At 51.8% G+C, this 20,113-nt stretch overlaps 1 protein-coding gene across 1 annotated transcript; it reads left to right on the forward strand.

Moving 5' to 3' along the window:
- The first annotated feature begins 2,177 nt into the window (after nt 1-2,177).
- Itga2b (integrin subunit alpha 2b) lies at nt 2,178-20,099 on the forward strand. The gene is made up of 29 exons (XM_027427985.2): nt 2,178-2,574; nt 4,790-5,096; nt 5,216-5,375; nt 5,604-5,653; nt 6,301-6,346; nt 6,445-6,573; nt 6,880-6,927; nt 7,084-7,127; nt 7,274-7,327; nt 7,461-7,513; nt 7,674-7,885; nt 11,125-11,307; nt 11,525-11,570; nt 11,661-11,765; nt 11,849-11,904; nt 11,987-12,138; nt 12,264-12,389; nt 12,712-12,779; nt 12,902-13,049; nt 15,158-15,250; nt 15,458-15,537; nt 15,646-15,726; nt 15,914-16,013; nt 16,127-16,279; nt 16,401-16,520; nt 17,061-17,177; nt 17,371-17,472; nt 17,720-17,836; nt 19,859-20,099. The coding sequence occupies exons 1-29, from the start codon at nt 2,231-2,233 to the stop codon at nt 19,919-19,921; spliced, it is 3,357 nt and encodes a 1,118-aa protein (XP_027283786.2). The 5' UTR covers nt 2,178-2,230; the 3' UTR covers nt 19,922-20,099.
- Nucleotides 20,100-20,113: the final 14 nt, after the last annotated feature.

Consider the following 20,113-nt stretch of genomic DNA (forward strand, 5'->3'; position numbering starts at 1 on the left):
CCACACACACACAGACACACACAGAGACACACACACACACAGACACACACACCCCACACACCCACACGCACGCACACACCACACACACACACACACACACACACGCACACACCACACACACACACACCACACACACGCACACATGCACACACACACACACACACACACACACAAACACACACATACAAAATAGATTTTTAAGCTGTGATTAAAATTTCTGAAGAAAAAAAAAAAACAGGGTGGTGATAGTGCACGCCTTTAATCCTAGCACTCAGGAGGCAGAGGCAGGCAGATCTCTGTGAGTTCCAGGACAGCCAGGGCTACACGGAGAAACCCTGTCTCTGTTTAAAAACAAAGCAACATTAAAGCAGAACTACAATATGTTGTGAGTTGATATTGTTGAACTACACAGAATGCACCAGCAATGCAGGAACCATTCAGTTGAGAATGTCGGAAAAACAGAGTCATCAGAGGCCATGTTAAGTGTTCACTCTGATATCTCCATTGCACACCTATCATAAATTTGACACTGAGGGCACACCAGTGAAGAAAGCACTGGATAAAATCCAAGGAACTTTGTTTGGTGAAGGATAAAATTTTTAGCTGTTTGCTGAGGTGATGAAGTATGAGAGGAAGGAGGAGTTAAAAGGACCTCAAAATGAGATAGTGTGGCCAAGGCAAGGCAGTGGGTAATGTAATCAGAAATAAAGGTCAAGCCTGGGGTACATGGCTCAGTAATAGAGCATTTGTCTTACGTGCATGGGGCTACTCCTAGTACTGCAAAAAGAGAGAAAAGAGAAAACACAGACTAAAAGCAGGTCTTGCATGCCTGTGGACCAGCAGGGCATGGTGCTCTTCTGCTTCCCTCATCCACAGGAAAAAAACCTTTCTTCTCAGAATTTGACCCTTTTCTCTTTGTCACTGTTTCTTCTTCCATCCTTTAGGAAGACTTAACTTTCTGAAACCCCAACTGCTGGGCTTTTGGCTAGGCCCTGGAACAGCAGAAAGGACCCTTGCTCTCAGAGGATTTGGATACTCAATCCTGTAAAAGTGTCATCAGGGTCATCAAGTACTGTACCCGTGTGTGTATGGCAAGGTCCCAACCTGAGGGCTCCATCCAGAATCGATTCTTTTTCTGTTTGTTTTTCAAGACAGGGTTTCTCTGTTTAACAGTCCTGGCTGTCCTGGAACTCACTCTGTAGACCAGGCTGGTCTCAAACTGACAGATATCCATTTGCCTCTGCCTCCTGGAGTGCTGGGACTAAAGGCCTGTGCCACCACCGCCTGGCTCTAAATCAGTTGTTTATAGTTAGATGCACACTGTCACCCAAGAAGGAGTGAAGCTGTCCAGTTGAACAGCCAGTGCTTAATTTCAGGGACTGGGAACAGTACACCCTGGAATGATGTCATTCTAGCCCCATCTCCTCCCTACTTAGGCCAAGATCCATTCACTACCCTTTCCTCAGTATTGAAGGCACCATTGTAGCCACACTAAGACTTGGTTCAGGATGGAGAAATAAGGGAACTGGTGGATCAGTACTGCTGGCTGAGGCTGTCCCCAGGTTCTAGGAGGAGGAAGTGTATAAATGCCATACTCAAAACGATGGTAGCCCCAGGTCTTATCAGAGAAGAGCAGTTTCCTTACTCCCTCCTCCGTCTCTGGCCACGTCATGGTGTTCAAGAGCAGGATAGTCAGCTAAATGGGGGAGAAAAGAACTGTTCAACTATGGGCCATGGTAAAGTAGATCAGGCCAATTCACACTTTCTCAGGCAGAAAGGGACAGTGGTTGGATTGGACTGGTATTGTGACAGTGGGCATAAAAAGGGTTTTTAAAGCCTGGTGGTGGTGGTGGCACAAAGCTTTAATGCTGGTACTCAAGAGGCAGAAGCAGGTAGATCTCTGAGTTCAAGGCCAGCCTGGTCCACAGAGTGAGTTCCAGCGCAGCCAGGACTACACAGAGAACCCCATCTCCAAAATAAGTAAATAAATAAGAAAGAAAGGAGAAAGAGAGAGGGAGAAAGAGAGAGAGAGAAGAAAGAAAGAAAGAAAAGAAAAGAAAGAAAGAAAGAAAGAAAGAAAGAAAGAAAGAAGAATTTCTAGGAATGCAGCCTAGAAACAGAAACAGCAGGTCTTGGTGGCTGTCCTGGGAAAAGGCGATGAGCCATGGCTTTCATCAATAAGCCTCCATCTGCAGGGTATTGCCTCCCACTTCCTGGTATCCTACAGACCATGTGGTCTAGAGGCTGTTGCCCTCTGCCATGCCTGCTGCTCAGCAGTTACTTTGAGTTCCAGTTTGATAAACTGAAACTTCCTGTGGTGGGAACTTCAGGGCAGAGGAAAGAGCTGGCCCATTACTGTTTGGGAGGCTTGGGGAGAAGGAGGAGGATGGCTAAAGCTCCATGTCCGTGGCATGCCCTGTGGCTCCTGCAGTGGACACCACTGTTCTTGGGACCTAGTGCTGTTCCTTCAGCCTGGGCCTTGAACCTGGACCCTGTGAAGTTCACCGTCTATGCAGGTCCCAATGGCAGCCACTTTGGATTTTCAGTGGACTTTCACAAGGACAACCACGGGAGGTGAGCACCAGGGAAGGTACGGGTGTTGAGAGGACTGCCTCCTCATCATTGCCTCTGTGGCCTCTCTCTCTCTGGTTGAGCAAGGTGAAGTCTAGTGTCTGTTTGGGTGGAACTCCTGTCAGGAATGAAGGAGAGGGTGCCGGGGAGGGACACCAATGGGAGATGATCATTGAACAAAAAAGGTAAAAGTTGCTATCATCTTTGTCCCTCACTTTGTCACTTTACCCTCAGCCACTCATGTGAAATTGGCTGGCAAAGATACAAGTGTCCAAATTATAGGTATTTGAAAAGAAGTAATAGATTACTAACAGTCGGCATTGATCAGGTTTTGAGATCAAACTTCTAATATTCCTGGGTCATCTTCATAGCTGTGTTTATCCTGGGTAACTTAATGTGATGGACACTGGGATGCTCAGGTTTGGGGAACAGTAAAGACTGCTCTCAAGGATAAGTGTAAGGAATCGTTTCCTCTGCCTAAAAGAGCCATTTCATCAAAAGCCAGGTCCCCATCCCAAGATGTCTTGCATCCGGAGATTGTCTGTGAAGGGGGAGGGATCTGGGCTTGCCTCAACTCTGATGATTCTGTAACTGAGAATCATCATATGCTTGTAAACCCAGCACTCAGAAGGCTGAGGCAGGATGGTTACCATAAGCTAAATAACCAGGCCTGCATAGCAAGACTGTCAAGTAAATAAAAGCTCCTGAGCTGGGTGTGGTGGCACACACCTTTATTCTCCTTTATTTTATTTTTTTATTTTTTTGGCTTTTCGAGACAGGGTTTCTCTGTATTGTTTTGGAGCCTATCCTGGAACTCGATCTGTAGACCAGGCTGGCCTCGAACTCCCAGAGATCTGCCTGCCTCTGCCTCCCGAGTGCTGGGATTAAAGGCATGCGCCACCAACATCTGGCTTTATTCCCCCTTAATGGGGGCCAGAGGCAGGTGCATCCCTATGAGTTTGAGGCCACAGAGCGAGTTCCAGGACAGCCAGAGCTACGTAGAGAAACCCTGTCTCAAAAAAACAAAACCAGAGTCCAGTTGAAGAGAAGGAAGAGTGACAATATGAGCAAAGGGGTCAAGATCATAAAGGGGAAACCCACAGAAACAACTGACCAGAGTTAGTGGGAGCTCACTGACTCCAGACTTAACAGCTGCCGGGCCTGCATAGAACTGAACTAGACCCCCTGAATGCAGGTGACAGTGGGTGGATTGGGCAGTTTGTGAGACCACCGGCAGTAAGTAGGTCCAGGATCTATCCCTGGTACATGAGCTGGCTTTTTGGAGCCCATTTCCTACGGAGAGATACCTCGCTACCTTGCTCAACACGGGGGTGGGGGGTGGGGGAGCAGTTGGTCAGGCTTCATCATGATGGGACAGACTTCGTTGACTCCCCCTGAAGTCTATACCCTCTCTGAGGAGCAGGTCCGTGCTAGAGGGTAAGGTGGGGGAAGCAAGATGAGGGGAGGGAGTACTGGGATTGATATGTAAAATGGAAAAAATAAAATAATTAAACAAACGACAAACAAAAATCTCCTGTCCTCAGAGCTCTCGAGTGTTAACACACAGGGCCTGAAGCTCAGTTCAACTCCTTCCCCCCCTTCCTCGGTCTGCTGCTCTTTCCCCAAGCTCTGGTCCCATGGGTACAATTTAATAAGCATGCTGTGTTTATTAACAAATACACTTTTACAAAAGCATGTGGCTGAGGGCGTACTGAATACCTTCTCATACATTTATTGCATTTACTCTTCCAGCAGCGCAGTTGCTTGATATCACCCCTGCTTTACATAAGGCAGAACTGATTTAAACTTCGGTCTGCTAGGATCCTCAACTCTGTCTGTCAGCATCACACATCCCACATCCCCACTTCAGCCCGCCGCACCCTTCACCATTCAGAACAGCTCTCCCTAAGCCATCTATTAAGCTTGACAAGGCAGAAGATTTGTCTGGTTCTTATTGGAAGCATAGCAGGCGTTTTCAGCAAGGACTATGAAACCCTTCCCGTCCAAACCAAACCAACTGGTTTAGTCTCAGGTGACTTTCCTAAGAGTCCAGTTTCAGCTGCCCCTAAAATGAAGAGGTTGGCCTTCATGGGGTATTTGTGAGGAAAGATGCCCCAGTGTCTCCTGTGCCACACCTCCTTCCAGGTTCTGCTGGGGTGGCAGGCACAGGGCAGGATGGAAGGACCCCGAGCTGTGCTCACTCGGCCTTCCTACGCAGTGTGTCCATCGTGGTGGGCGCCCCCAGGGCCCTAAGCCCAAGTCAGGAGGAGACCGGCGGCGTGTTCCTGTGCCCCTGGAAGGCCACTGGCGGCAATTGCACCCCGTTGACCTTCGACCTAAGTGAGTCTCCGGCACGGAGGGGGCGGCGGAGCCAGGTGGAAGTGCTGGGCGGGGCTCCGGAGCTCCTCCCTTTCTTGTGCCCTCCAGGGGACGAGACCCGTCAGGCAGGCTTCCAGACTTTCCAGACCTTCAAGACCGGGCAAGGACTTGGGGCGTCGGTGGTCACCTGGAATGACGTCATTGTGGTGGGCACTGCGGACAGGTCACAGGGAGCGAGTCCAGAGAAATGACACGGGGGCGGGGGCGGGGGCGGGGGGAGCCAGAATATCGCGCCCTTCCCCAATCCCCTGCGACTCTGCTCCAGGCCTGCGCCCCCTGGCAGCACTGGAATGTCCTGGAAAAGAACCGCGAGGCAGAGAAGACCCCAGTAGGCGGCTGCTTCGTGGCTCAGCTCCAAAGCGGCGGTCGCGCCGAGTTCTCGCCTTGCCGCGCCAACAGCACGAGCTCGGCTTACTCAAGCTTAAGTGGGCGCCCTTCCGCCTTAGGCTCCGCCCTCTGCTAGCTGCAAACCCCACCCCGCCACCGACCTCGCGCGCCGGGAGCCCGGCCCCTCCGCTAGGCCACGCCCCCGGGGCGCCCCGCCTCCGCGCCCTCCCCGCCCCGCATCGTTTTGCTTGCCCACGCGGGACTCCTGGCTAAAGCGGGAGCACGCGGAGCCGCCCCTTGGGCTGACCCCCATTTGCCTCTTGTAGACAAAGACATGCGACACTGTGAGGCCGGCTTCAGCTCTGTGGTGACTCAGGCAAGTCGCAGGCAAGAGTAGCTCTCCCTGGAGCTTGAGCCTAGAGGTTCGCGAGTTTGAGGTCAGCCTGGTCTGCATAGCAAGTCTGAGGCCAGCCCCGGGTACATAGCAAGTTTGAGATCAGCCTGAGCTACAAAGTAAAACTCGTCTCAAAATGAGATGGGGTGGTGGGGAGAATGAGAATGGTGCGATGTTGGCGCATGCCTTCAGTCCCAGCACTCGGGAGGCAGAAGCAGGTGGATCTCTTGAGTTTGACGCCAGCCTGGTCTCCAGAGCGAGTGCCAGGTCAGCCAGGACTACACAGAGAAACCCTGTCTCTAAAAACAAACAAAAGAATATGCAGGCAGGGCTGGAGAGATGGCTCTTCAGCCCTGGCTGCTCTTCCATGGGTCCTGAGTTCAATTCCCAGCACCCACACGGTGGCTCACAACCATCTATAACGATATCTGGTGCCCTATGCTGCATGCAGGCAGATATATATATAATATATATATTATATATATATATATATATATATATATATGCAGGCAGAACACTGTATACATAATAAATGAATCTTAAAAAAAAAAAAAAGAATGTGCAGGCAAAGTGGTTTAGGGTTGTTCCCAGGATAGAGGACCCTCTCATGACCAGGACTTCCCTTTCAGGATGGGGAGCTAGTACTTGGGGCCCCCGGCGGCTACTTTTATTTAGGTAGGTGTGCCCAGTATTCCAACTCTCTCCCATCTCCGTGGTTTGGGGAGACCCAGGCGTTTGGTGCCCCACACCTCCTGTCCCTGTGCCCTTCCTAGGTCTCCTGGCTCGGGTTCCAATTTCGAGTATCATCTCTAGTTACCGCCCGGGTACCCTTTTGTGGCCTTTACCCAGTCAGCACTACACCTTCGACTCCGGCAACCCAGCGTACTTCTACAGCTACCAGGGTAACCTTGGCATCTCCTTTCCAGGCTTCCCAGGCCCCTGTTCGTGCCTTTATGCCAATCTTAGCTAGTCAACCCCAGCACAAAGGCACCCCGCCCCCTGTTCCTGCCTCTTCCACCACGCTTGTTCAACTCCCATCCAAACTGGCTCACCCTTCTCTCCTTGGACTCAAGTGAGATCTTGGGCACGCCTCCGTTTTCCCACCTGCACAATGCAGTTTGTGCTGATAACCTCGCTTCTCATGACCCTCCTTTCCTGACCGAGGTCTTCCTCGTTGCCTTAAACACTAAGCTGTGCTGTGCTTTCAGGGTACTCGGTGGCCGTGGGCGAGTTCGATGGGGATCCGAGCACTACAGGCAAGGAATGCAGTTAGGGGAGTCCTGGGGCAGGATCACCTCTACAAGAGGAGTCCTGGGGCAGGAGCACCTCTGCACAATTCCCCCGGGGTCCCTATGTGAGGATGGAATAAGTCGGGACTGAGGATCTGATTTGCTGAGCCTGGCTTTTCACAGAGTACATAATGGGTGCCCCCACTTGGAGCTCGACCTTGGGAGCGGTAAGTGCCCGCTCTCCCACCAAACCCTTGACCCTAGTCATCTTGTTTACTCCCCCACATTCGCCAGCACCCTACCCTTTCGCAATGAGAGTGGGAAGCCACTGAGGAAACGTGAATGACGCGCTTGGGTGTGTTCCTCCATACAGGTGGAAATTTTGGACTCCTACTACCAGCGGCTGTACCAGCTTCGTGGAGAGCAGGTGAGGGCGGTGGCAGTGACCAAAATCAGGGTATTAAAACACACACCCTCAAGACGGTTCTTGGGATATGCGGGTAATGTCTAGCAGGGTGCCGCGTGCAGAAACACAAACTGAAACGCTCTTCATCTTGTAGATGGCTTCGTATTTCGGGCACTCTGTGGCAGTCACTGATGTCAATGGGGATGGGTGAGAAGAGGGAATGAATGCCCTACCCTTACCCAGTTGGGTCCTCAATTGCCAGCAACAGGAGTTACCCTTCTCTTGTCCCAAGGGTGGCCCAGAACTGCCCTCATTCCTGGTATCTTCCTAGCTCAGCTGCACCTAACCTTGCCCATGTGGTCCACAGGAGGGATGACTTACTGGTGGGGGCTCCACTCTATATGGAGCACAGGGCAGACGGAAAGCTGGCCGAGGTGGGCCGTGTGTACTTGTTTATGCAACCTCAGGGCCCCCATATTCTGGACAAGCCCACTCACCTGCTGACCGGCACTCAGCTCTATGGGAGATTTGGATCTGCCATAGCACCCTTGGGTGACCTCAACCGAGATGGCTATAATGGTGAGTGGAAGAGCTGCTGTGTTTGACCTTAAGAGCACTAATAGCCCTAACAAAAGGATGGGTTTAGGGCAGATGGGTGGAGTACCCTGCAGTTCCAGTACGAGGGAGGCTGAGACCTTGGGCAGCAGGAGCCCAGGAAGGCTTGACTGCCGACTGGAAAATGGGTACCAGAGTTCAGGGAATCCTTTTAGGACGGTTTGTCTCAATCTCAGCATGATGGAGACTGGAGTTAGCGATTGGATGACTTTACAGATATTTGGGGTTGGGACTATTAAGGTGGATGGGAAATGGAATTTGGAGTCAAGAAGAGAAGGAGGTTGAGTGGGAGTGGGGAGCCAGGAGGTCTGGAGTTCAGATCTAGGTTAGATGGGTTTGAAGGGCTTGGGGGTGTTAGGTGAGAACTGAGAACTGTGGCTTTCCGCATTTCCGCCAGAGAGGCCTGAGGGTGAGAGAGAGAGAGAACTAGGAAGAGTGGATGGGATCCAGAGCCCGTGTGATAAGAAGAGGCCCAGAGTAGAACCCTGGGAAGTAAGAACATTTAGGGACCACCGAGAAGGTGACTGTGGGAAACAGAGTTTGAACAGCTGGGAGAGAAACCATGAGATTGGTGGCCCAAAACTCTAAGAGAGAGTACTTGGAGCAGGAGGAAGGAATGGGCCAAGTGGCCCCCTCATTCCTCTTTCAGTCCATTTAGGTGGGACTGGGAAAACATCATGGCCTTTAGCAAGAATGAGCTCATTGGTGGCAGTGACAAGAACCAACACAGGCCAGTGTGGCAGTGCATACCAGTAATCCTGGCACCTAGGAAGCAGAGGCAGGAGGGATAGAAGCCCAAGGTCACCCTCTGCTACCTAAGAGGCTGGAGAGCAGCTTGGGATACATAACTCCCTCTTTCAAAAAACCTACCAACTAGCCGGGCAGTGGTGGCACATGCCTTTAATCCCAGCACTCGAGAGGCAGAGACAGGTGGATTTCTGTAAGTTTAAGGCCAGACTAGTCTAAAGAATGAGTTCCAGGACAGGCTCCAAAACTACAGAGAAACCCTGTCTCAAAAATGAAACAAACAGGTGTGCAGATATACGTGGAAGTACAATGTTGTATACATAATAAATAAATAAAATCTTTAAAAAAATGTTCAAAACCATGCCCATGAGACAGGGTGGTATATGTCACAAACTGGCCTCTACTTATTTATGTAACTGAGGCTGACTTTGAACTTCTAGTCCTCCTCCTGTCTCCATATCCCTTGTGCTAGAAGGACTGGTACTATGGGCACCACCACACTTGACTTATGCTGTGTGAGGCTTTGGGCATGTTAGGCCAGCTCTGTATTAGCTCAGCTACAACCCTTCCCTTAATTCCCATTTTCTAAGAAGATTAAATAACTGAGCCCAGCTTGGGGCAGCAAACTTCTTAGTATGTGTGAGGTCCTAGATTCAATTCCCAGTAATGGAAGAAAAAAAAGTAGGCCTGGTGTGCTGGTGCACACCTTTAATATCAACATTCATGAGGCAGAGGTTGGTAGATCTCTGTGAGTTCAAGGCCAGCTTGGTATACATATTGAGTTCCAGGCCAGTTAGGGCTACATAGTGAGACTCCATTTCAAAACACAAAACCAAACTGAAAAGCAAATAAAAACTAGCTGAAGCCTATTTCCCAGATGCTAACTCTGTTTCAGCTTCACCATGCCAACAAACTCACAGCCACATCATAGGTCTCTCAACCCAAGTGTCTTGAGAGTGTGTCTGTTAGCAGTCTCATTATTTTCTGAGTCCTTTTCATATATGACCAGTTTAGGATCACGTGTGTCTGTGTGTTTTAACCATCTTCCCTTTATCTTCTGATTTTGTTTACAGTATGTCTTTGCAATTTTCTTGATCACCATAATCATAATTCAAACAAAAGTCTTTAATCCTAGCCTTCAGGACTCAGGGGCAGGTGGATCTCTGTGAGTTCCAGGCCAGCCAGGGCTACACAAGGAGACCCTGTCTCAAAAAACAAAAACAAAACAGAGGCCTCTGACCACAATGGTGTCCTCGAGTCCCTGGCCTCGTATCTGTCCTGGTTTTGGTCTTCATGGATTTACTGACCATTTGATTCTTGCCCCATGGCCAGTTTCGGATCAGCCTGGTCAGACTCTATCTGGAGTTAATTCAGCTCAGGGTGGCAGGAGATGCAGAGCAGATGGGCACTGTGGCCTCCTAATTGCCAGCCTTCCTTGGGACCCTGGGGGTCTCCCAACCATCTTGTGGATTTCCTCACAGCACTTGTTTCTAACTTTCTCCAGTCTTCCAAGCTGTCAATTCGGTTTCCTTCCTTAAGGGGCCCTATTGCTCACTCTCTTCCTGCTTTCTCTATGTGACCTTTGAATCGGTATCTCCTGCCTCTGGATGGAGTGTCTGCATTCCCAGGCGTCACAGGGACCCTCATCTAGCTGTCCCATCCTCATTCCACGATGGCTCCCCTTTTCCTTTCACAGTCACACTGGTGAGAGAGCTGTCTGTCTTGCCTGCTGAGGTTTTCACCTCGCTTCATACCCTGCCCCTCACCAGTGATCTTCTGGTCCCTACGGTGCCCTCCATAAGTTGTTTTTGTTTGTTTGTTTCGTTTTTTTTAAGATTGTATTTATTATGTATACAATGTTCTGCCTGCATGTATGCCTGCAGGCCTGAAGAGGTCACCAGATCTCATTACAGATGGTTGTGAGCCCCCATGTGGTTGCTGGGAATTGAACTCAGGACCTCTGGAAGAGCAGTCAGTGCTCTTAACCTCTGAGCCATCTCTCCAGCCCCCAGGTTTCGAACATCTTTAATCCCAACACAGGGAGGCAGAGGCAGGCCGATCTCTGTGAGTTTGAGGCCAGCATGGTCTTCATAGCAAGTTCCAGAACAGCCAGGGTTACAAAGAGAAACCCTATCTCAGTCAAACCAAACCAAACCAAAAAACAAACAAACAAAAACCCCTGTCTCAAACTAACAATAATAGTGAACAGGATAACAACACCCAGTTGTTGGGAGTAAATGGAATCTTGTTGGTACATTTCCCTCGATGGACAGTGAGGACTGCTGGAGCTTTTATAGCAATTGTTAATACTTGACTGATTTCTCTCCTGTCTCTTCAATATAGACTTTGTACTCTTCTCCTGTTGTCCCAGGGCCTCCCTAGAGAAGACTCAGGGGCAATTGGCAGCATCCCCTGGGGCAGACTCAATCACAAATAGCCACACTCTTTCTTTCCAGATGTTGCTGTGGCTGCCCCCTATGGGGGACCCAGTGGTCAGGGCCAAGTGCTGGTGTTCCTGGGTCAGAGTGAGGGGCTGACTCCACGCCCCTCCCAGGTCCTGGACAGCCCCTTCCCCAGAGGCTCTGCCTTTGGCTTCTCCCTTCGTGGTGCTGTAGACATCGATGACAATGGATACCCAGGTGCCTGTGGGTTGTATCCAGCCAGTCAAGACAGGCTTTTGAGCACTTGCTGGAAATGTGGAGAGAACAGCTGGGGGTTCATATCTGACCTGGCAGCTGCTGTGGGCTCTAACTTGTCTGTGTGGCTGGGATGCTGGGGTTAGGGGGCGGAACCTCTAGGAGCGGATGGTGTGGAGGACTTTTTGGCCACTTTTGACCCTTCTCTCTATGCCTACAGACCTGATTGTGGGAGCGTACGGGGTTAGCAAAGTAGCTGTGTACAGGTGAGCACTGGCTAGGGGGGGAAGGGCCACATCAGAGGAGGAGGCTGGGCCAGGAAGGAGACAATGGTGAGCCTCTTCTGATCCCATCAGAACTCAGCCTGTGGTGCTGGCCACTGTCCAGTTGCTGGTTCAAGACTCCCTGAATCCCACCCTGAAGAACTGTGTCCTGCAACAGACCCAGACACCAGTCAGCTGGTGAGGAGGTGGAGGTCACAGACTTGGCAGGGTTTGGGACCTTAGAGAGGCCCCAATCCTAAAACCTGCTCTCATCTTTGCAGCTTCAACATCCAGATGTGTGTGGGAGCCACGGGGCACTACATTCCTCAGAAGCTGGGTGAGTGGCTGGAGGAAGGGAGGAGGTCTGGCTGTCCCCACTAGAGGGAGACCTAAATCTTTCCCGTTTGCTTGGCCTGCAGATCTAAAGGCAGAGCTGCAGCTTGACCTGCAGAAGCCCAGTCAAGGCCGCCGAGTGCTCCTGCTGGATTCTCAACAGTCGAGCCTCACCCTCAGCCTAAGCCTGGGTGGAAAAAACGGAACTACCTGCCACACCATCAGGGCCTTCCTTAGAGTATGCTCAGGCTAGAACGGGCTGGGTGTTCAGGGTTCTCTCCGCAGGCAGCTCAAACAGCCCTTGGGCTCCAGCAAAGGGTGTGGGCACAGCAGCAGGATAGCCAGACTCTTGCCATCTGCTAGGACGAGGCCGACTTCCGGGACAAGCTGAGCCCTATTGTGCTAAGCCTCAACGTGTCGCTGCCCCCAGAAGAGACTGGAGTAGACCCTGCTGTGGTGTTGCATGGAGAAACCCATGTCCAGGAGCAGGTAGGGGACAGTGGGACAAGCAAGAAGGGCACAAGATCCCTGGTAGGGGGATTAAGATCAGGGATTAGTTGTAACCATGAACCCCAAACCTTGAAGTTACCCCTAAATCCTGATGAAACTCCAAATTTCAGTGTCCCCCAAACATTATTTGTAGATTCAAAAACCCTGCTATCACCAGAACTTTGGTGTCATCCTAACCTTTGCACACATTTCACCCCCTACTGAAGGGATCTCTGGAGCCACTGTTGTTCTCTGAGCTCCGAGGTGACCCCTCAACCTCACAAGCCCTCAGCTTAACCACACATCCTATTGTGTCCCCTAGACCCGGATCATCCTGGACTGTGGGGAAGACGACCTGTGTGTGCCGCAGCTCCAGCTCACAGCTACTGTGTGAGAGGGTCCCCCACTCTACCTACCCTGTCCCTCCGTGCCCCAGGAGACCCACGCCTCACCTGAGTCCCCTCCCCTCCTCCTGGCCTCTAGTCCTAAACCAAGCACCCCTGCACACACAGCGGGGACTCCCCACTTCTAATTGGTGCTGACAACATCTTGGAGTTGAAGATCGATGCAGCCAATGAGGGCGAGGGAGCCTATGAGGCGGAGCTGGCTGTGCACTTGCCTCCAGGTGCCCACTACATGCGGGCTGTCAGCAATGTTGAGGTGAGGTGCCACCCCGGGACAGAGCCAGCAGGCAGCAGGTGTGAGAGCCTGGACTCTGGCCTCACACCTAAAGCTTTGCTGCTCTTATGCTTTGCTGTAAAGATGCATGAAGTTTTCAGCATTGCACTGCAACGCATATAGGTGTAATGTACATGGGAGACACGCTGGTACACATTTGAAAAACCCTGTTACAAAACCACCAGAAGGCTCAGGAGGCCAGTGTTAACTGGAACCCCATTAACATCTGCTGGGGAGCTGGGGTGATGGCTTTAGGTAAAGTAGAGAACCTGGGTTTGAATTCCCCTGGGGAAAGGCAGGCACGGCAGTGTGAGCCTGGAACCCTACCTAGTGCAGGGGATTTGATGACTGGTATAACCCTAAGCTCTTTGGCCAGGTGGGCTAGCCACATCCATGAGACCCTGCCTCAATAAATAAATAAACATAGCTATTGGGGAAAGATACCAATATCAACTCTGGTTTCCACATTTACACACATATACACACAACCACATACAATTTGCTAGCTTAATCTTTTCCCCTAATGTTGGCAGGCACTTACAGAGAAATTTTTAAAATCAACTTAAATTCAATGTTTGTGTGTTCATATGTGCACAAGTGTGCAAGAGTATACATGATGACCAGGCAGTGGTGGTGCACGCATTTACTCCCAGCACTCAGGAGGCAGAGGCAGGAGGATCTCGGTGAGTCCTGGTCTACAAAGTGAGTTTCAGAAAAGCCAGGACTGTTACACAGAGAAACCCTGTCTTGGAAAAAAATAAGAGTATACATGATGTCAGTGGAAGCCAGAGGTCAGCCTTATGTGTCATTCTTCAAGTGTCATTCATCTTGTTTTTGTTTGTTTGTTTTTGTTCTCTTTCTTTTTTTTCTTTTTTTAAAAAAGTAGTTTTGTAATTATTTATTTTATGTACATTGGTGTTTTGCTTTCATGAATGAATGTCTTCATGAGGGTATTGGATCCCCTGGAACAGGAGTTACAGACAGTTGTAAGCTGCCATGTGGGTGCTGGGAATTGAACCCTGGTCTGGAAGAGTCAGTGCTCCTAACCACTGAGCCATCTCTCCAGCCCCTGTTTTTGTTTTTGTTTTTCAAGACAGGGTTTCTCTGTGTAGCTTTGGAACCTATCCTGGCACTCACTCTGTAGACCAGGCTGGCCTCGAACTCACAGAGATCCACCTGCCTCTGACTCCCGAGTGCTGGGATTAAAGGTGTGCGCCGACACCAGGCCATTCATCTTGTTTTTATTTGCTTACTTTTTTGAGACAAGTTTCTCACAGTCTGAACCTGAAGTTCACCGATTCAGCCAGACTGGCTGGTCATGAGTCCCAGGAAACCTCCTTCCTCCACCTCCCTGGTGATGAGATCACAAGCATGTGCCCGCAAACCCTGCTTTTTCTGTGTGTCCTGGGTGTCAGACTCAGGACCCCATGCTTACACAGCAGGCACTTTACTGAGCCAGCTCCCCAGGACAATGTTTTATCTTCTGAGAACAAGTCTCACTCTGAAGTCAAGACTGGCCCAGGACAGTCCAGGACAGCCTTGGCCTCTTGATATTCCGCCCCAGCCTCCCAAGTATTGAAATTATAGGCATGAGCCACCGCACACAGTTATATAACATATGTATTATATATACACACATACACGTGTATATATATTATATATACAGATTACTTCGGTGTCTATGTGTGCAAACACTTTCACCACAGTGCGCATGTGGAGGGGTCAGAGGATAACCCATGGGAGTCAGTTGTCTCCTTCTACCATGTGGGCTCTAGGAATTGAACTGAGGTTGTCAGGTTTGGTGGCAAGCCCCGTTATCCAACTGAACCACTTGCAGCACTGAACAGATTTTTGCTTGGTTTGATTTGTTTAAAACAGGTTTCTCTGTGTAGCTCTGGCTGTCCTAGAACTTGCTCTGTAGACCAGGCTGGACTTGAACTCAAGAGATCCACCTGTCTCTGCCTCCCGAGTACTGAGATTAAAGGTGCCGTGCCTGGCTTTATTCTGCTGATGTAATTTATAGCAGACATGTCAGGCACGCCACTGCATATGCCTGCTCTTTTCCACCTGTCTGTGACTCTCTCCCCCAGGGCTTTGAGAGGCTCATCTGTACCCAGAAGAAGGAGAATGAGACCAAGGTGACACTGTGCGAGCTGGGCAACCCCATGAAGAAGGACACCCGGGTAAGACCTCCATGGTGTGGGCCTGGTGACAGCCAGGTGTGGGGGATGTCTCAGGTGGGAGTCAGGAGGTCTTCCAACTCTAGCTTCATCCTAGGGTGGGCAGGCTCCTGGGGGTGTGGAGGTGGGGTAAGAATGGTGACTCTGGAGGGGGAGGACTGGGCTCAGAGTGACAGTGGGGTAGTGACTTCAGTCCCCCTTCCCTTCCAGATTGGAATCAGAATGCTGGTGAGCGTGGAGAACCTGGAAGAAGCAGGACACTATGTGTCCTTCCAGCTTCAGATCAGGAGGTAGTGAGCAGGGCCGCATGGCTGTCACAGCCCTTCCTCCACCTGCCCCTCGTGCAGAAACCCCTCCACACAGAAAGGCTGGTGTCCCTCATTTCTTCTTCCCTCCAGCAAGAACAGCCAGAATCCCAACAGTAAGGTTCTGCTGTTGCCTGTGGCAGTCCAGGCTGAGGCCACAGTAGAGCTTCGAGGGTGAGAGGCCGGGCAGGGGGAGGGAAATGGCAGCGGGAGGAGGAGGTGCGGTGTGGTTTATGGGTATGATGCATGACTAGCACTTGGGAGACCCTGGCTCCCATCCCCGGTATCTCATAAAACAAAAGGGTAAAGTTTGCGGAGTCTGGGAGGATCCACCACACTCTAGGGGCTTGGACACTTGCAGGAATTCCTTCCCTTTGTCCCTGGTGGTGGCGGCAGAAGAAGGCGACAGGGAGCAGGATGACTCGGACAGCTGGGTCCCCAGGGTGGAACACACCTATGAGGTAGGGAGGAGCCTCTGGGTAAGACTGGGTGGGGTGAGGGAGGTACTGGGAACTGCAGGCTGGCAGCTGAGCCACCACCAGCACTCCACCTCTCGACCCCTCCCACCCCTCAGGTCCACAACAATGGCCCTGGCGCTGTGAATGACCTCCTCCTCGTCATCCACTTTCCCAGCCAGTCCCAGGCCTCGGACCTGCTCTACATTCTGGACGTGAAGCCCCAGGGAGGTCTCCTCTGCTCCTCACAGCCAACCCTCAAGCCTCTGAAGGTGAGGCTCTAGGCGAGGGAAGGAGCTGTGAGGGGATAGATGCCAGACCAACAGCCAGAGCAGGGTGTGGGTGTGGGTTCAGACCCTGGAAGCGAATTCACTGTGCCTTTGCCCCCCCCAGCTGGACTGGAGGCTACCCACTCCCAGCCCCTCCCTCCTCCCGGTCCATCACCATCGCGAGCGCAGACAGGCGTTCCTGCAGGAACCCAGGCTGCCAGGGCAGCAAGACCCGGTTCTGGTGGTGAGAAGGCTCGGCGGGCTCCAGCTGGGGCCCTCGGGAGCCAGAGGAGACGGGGAGCAGGGGGAGCGGTACGGGTGTGATGCTGGACTGGCACTTGGCAGAATGGGCTAGGGGACACTGGGGTGTTTGTTTGTTTTTTAAATTTTCCTCTAAAGAAATGCCAAAGCAAGCCGGGCCTGGTGGCGCACGCCTTTAATCCCAACAGAGGCAGGAGGATCTCTCTGGGTTCGAGGTCAGCCCGGTCTACAGAGCGAGTGCCAGGGCTGTTACGCAGAGAAACCCTGTCCAAAAAAAAAAAAAAAAAAAGCCAACGCAATATCACAAAAAACACCGAGTACTTCAGGCTGTGGGTGACCCTGCCTTCGGGCCTCGCCCCAGTGTCCCTGGGAATGTTGAGCAAACAGAATATAGAGAAACCCATCAGAGGCTCGGCCCGAGAGCGGCGCTTCCTGACCCCCCCCTGGCTCTCTGTGTTGGGTCCTTGATTGATGGGGCATGATTGGCAGGAGGGCCTGGGCACTTATAACCCGTCCCCCTCAGAGCTGCAACGACTCGGCGCCCTGTACGGTGGTGGAGTGCGAGCTGCGGGAGATGGCACGAGGGCAGCGAGCCATGGTCACGGTGCAGGCCGTGCTGGGGCTGCCCACCCTCCGCCAGGTGGGGTTGGACGCGGGTGGCCGGGCCTGTCGGGGCGGGGCAGCAGCTTGCTCCGGGCTTCCGCAGGTTTCTACACAGGCTTTTTACCTTGGGGCGGGCGGAACTCAGAAGCTGGGAGCCCCGGGCCTGGATTGCGGCCACCTCCTGGCCTCGAGCGCCTGCGGTAAGCGACTGTCACCCCCGCCCCCTACAGAGGCCGCAGGAGCAGTTTGTGCTGCAGTCGCACGCCTGGTTCAACGTCTCCTCCCTGCCCTACTCGGTGCCGGTGCTCAGCTTGCCTAGCGGACAAGCTCTGGTGAGCGACCCCAGCTCTCCAGCGGTCGGCGCCCAGCCAGCGCCGAGGGGCGGGGCCTCGCCAGGGCCGAGGGGCGGGGCTCGCCAGGGCTGGGGGCGGGGCCTCGCTGGATTGAAGGACGAAGTCCGTCTGAGGTTGAGGGGCGGGCTCCCAGTAGGACTGAGGTCTGGTTACTAGGAGATGGCTTGGCTGGGCATCCTCCTCTCTGGTCACAGGCCCCCTGGAGTGACATCCGGTTGGTCCTCAGGTGCAGACCCAGCTGCTTCTGGCCTTGGAGGAGAGGGCCATTCCTCTCTGGTGGGTGCTGGTGGGAGTGCTGGGCGGCCTGCTGCTGCTCACCCTGCTGGTTTTGGCCATGTGGAAGGTGAGGCTGGAAGGGGGCACAGAGTTCCCGGGGGGGGGGTCACCGTCTCATCTACACAAGCCACTATTAGAATGTCCTTTTTCTGAGGACTTGTGCCGGGCCAAGTCCCTCCCATCGCCACTAGCCGGGCACCTGAAACCCTCTGGTCTTCAGACCCCTTCCCCCACTGTTAGGAAGTCGGAGGAAACAAGCCTGCCCTCAGAATGAGAACTTCCTGACGGATATGGGCAGGGCTCACCCCCTGCCGTTTCTGTTGCCATGATAAAACGCCATGACTAAAAGGAACTTGGGGTGGGAAGGGATTGTTTCGTCGTGCACCCTGCAGTCGGCGAGAGAAGCAGAGGCAGGAACTGAAGTCGAGACATCATTGAAGGACAGCAGCTCACAGGCTTGCTTTCTTGCCTGCCTTTCTTGGCCCCACCCACAGCTGGCTGCTCCCCCCACCCACCCACGCACACACACATCTATTAGCAATTAAGAAAACGTCTTACAGAGGCTGTAAGGATGAGTGGGCTAAGAGCATTGGCTGTTCTTCCAAAGGACCAGTGTTCTGTTCCAGCACCTACATAGTGGCCACAACCCTACTTAACTCCAGTTCCAGGGGATCTGTCAGCTTCCTCGTGTTTCTTTAGTGCCAGGCATTGCATGCAGTGCACAGACACACAGGCAGGCAAAATCAAAATGCCCGTACACATACATAAAATAAAAATAATTACATTTTTTATAAAAGAAAATGCTTCAAAGGCATGGCTACAGGCCAATCTGATCTGGGTAATTTTTGTTTTTTGACTCTGGGTTCCTCTGTGTAGTCCTGGGTGTTCTGGAACTAGCTCTATAGACCAGACTAGTCTCAAACTTAGAGATGATCTGTCTGCCTCTGTCTCCAGAGTGCTGGATTTAAAGGCTTGTGCCACAGGCCCAGCTGACCTGGGTAATTTTTCAATTAAGGTTTCCTCTTCCCAAGTGACTTTAGGTTTGTGTCAAGGTGACAGCCGAAGGTAGCCATGACAGTACTCAGCACTATCCTACCCCTGAGCAAAATGGGAGGCTGAAGGTTCTAGACCTGGCTCCTGAGAGGGTCACTCATTTCTGTGAGCTGGGGAACAAAGGCATGAGTTAGGCACAGGCAGAAAAATTAAATCGGAGAATGGTGACAAAGATGTCATCCTAAGTGTTTAAGAGCACAGGCTATGCAGCAAGTTCTAGGCCAGCTGGGGTGCATGAGATTTTGCCTCACAAAAACAAAACAGAGGCTGTTGAGATGGCTCAGGGGAAAAACATACTTGCCACCAAGTCTAATGACCTGAGTTCTAACCCTGGGACCCATATAGTAGAGGGAGAAAACCGGTTCTTGGAAGTTACACTCTGGGGGCTGAAGAGATGCCTTAGCAGTTAAGGGCACTGACTGCTCTTCCAGAGGTCATGAGTTCAATTCCCAGCAACCATACAGTGGCTCACAACCATCTGTAGTGAAATCTGCGCCCTCTTCTGGCCTGTAGGCATATGTGCAGACAGGACACTATAATTAGTCTTAAAAAAAAAAAGAAAAAAAAGTTACCCTCTGACCTCCAAAGAGACAGACACAAATATAAATACAGTGTAGGTTTTTTCTTTTTTTTTAATTTATGGAGGAAACATCTCCCAATTTAAAAAATTCCCTTTCTCATGCTGGGGATACAACTCCATTGCATGATTTGTTTGTTTTTTTTTAAAGATTCTATTTTATTTTATGTACATTAGTGTTTTGTCTGCATTCATGTCTGTGTGAGGATGTTGGATCCCCTGGAACTGGAGTTACAGACAGTTGTGAGCCACCATGTGGTTGCTGGGAATTGAACTGAGGTCCTCTGGAAGAGCAGCCAGTGCTCTTAACCTCTGAGCCATCTCTCCAGGGTTTTGAGGCAGCTGGTTTCTAGCAGACTCCCTCATCGATTCTCTGGGGTGTGTACCCTGTTTATGTGCCTGATCCCAGCTCCTGTGCCCCACCCCCACCCCACCCACCCCACCCCACCCCACCCCCAGGCTGGCTTCTTCAAGCGGAATCGACCACCTCTGGAGGAAGAGGAAGAGGAAGAGGAAGAGTGATGTCAGCGGTGCTCAGGCGTGGGAGGAAGGCTGGGTGCCTGCTTCACCTCCTGTTTCTGACCAGTTGGCCCTGCTCAGAACTGAACTCCGTGGGTTCAAACCACTACAGGGGGTCTTCCCTTCCCAGCAGAGTGGGCACATCCCCTTTCCTACTGCCTAATAAAGAGGTTGATATCAATATCTGCCATTGCT

The sequence above is a fragment of the Cricetulus griseus genome, chromosome 7, assembly GCF_003668045.3.
Source record: "Cricetulus griseus strain 17A/GY chromosome 7, alternate assembly CriGri-PICRH-1.0, whole genome shotgun sequence".
In the NCBI taxonomy this organism is placed as follows: Eukaryota; Metazoa; Chordata; class Mammalia; order Rodentia; family Cricetidae; genus Cricetulus; species Cricetulus griseus.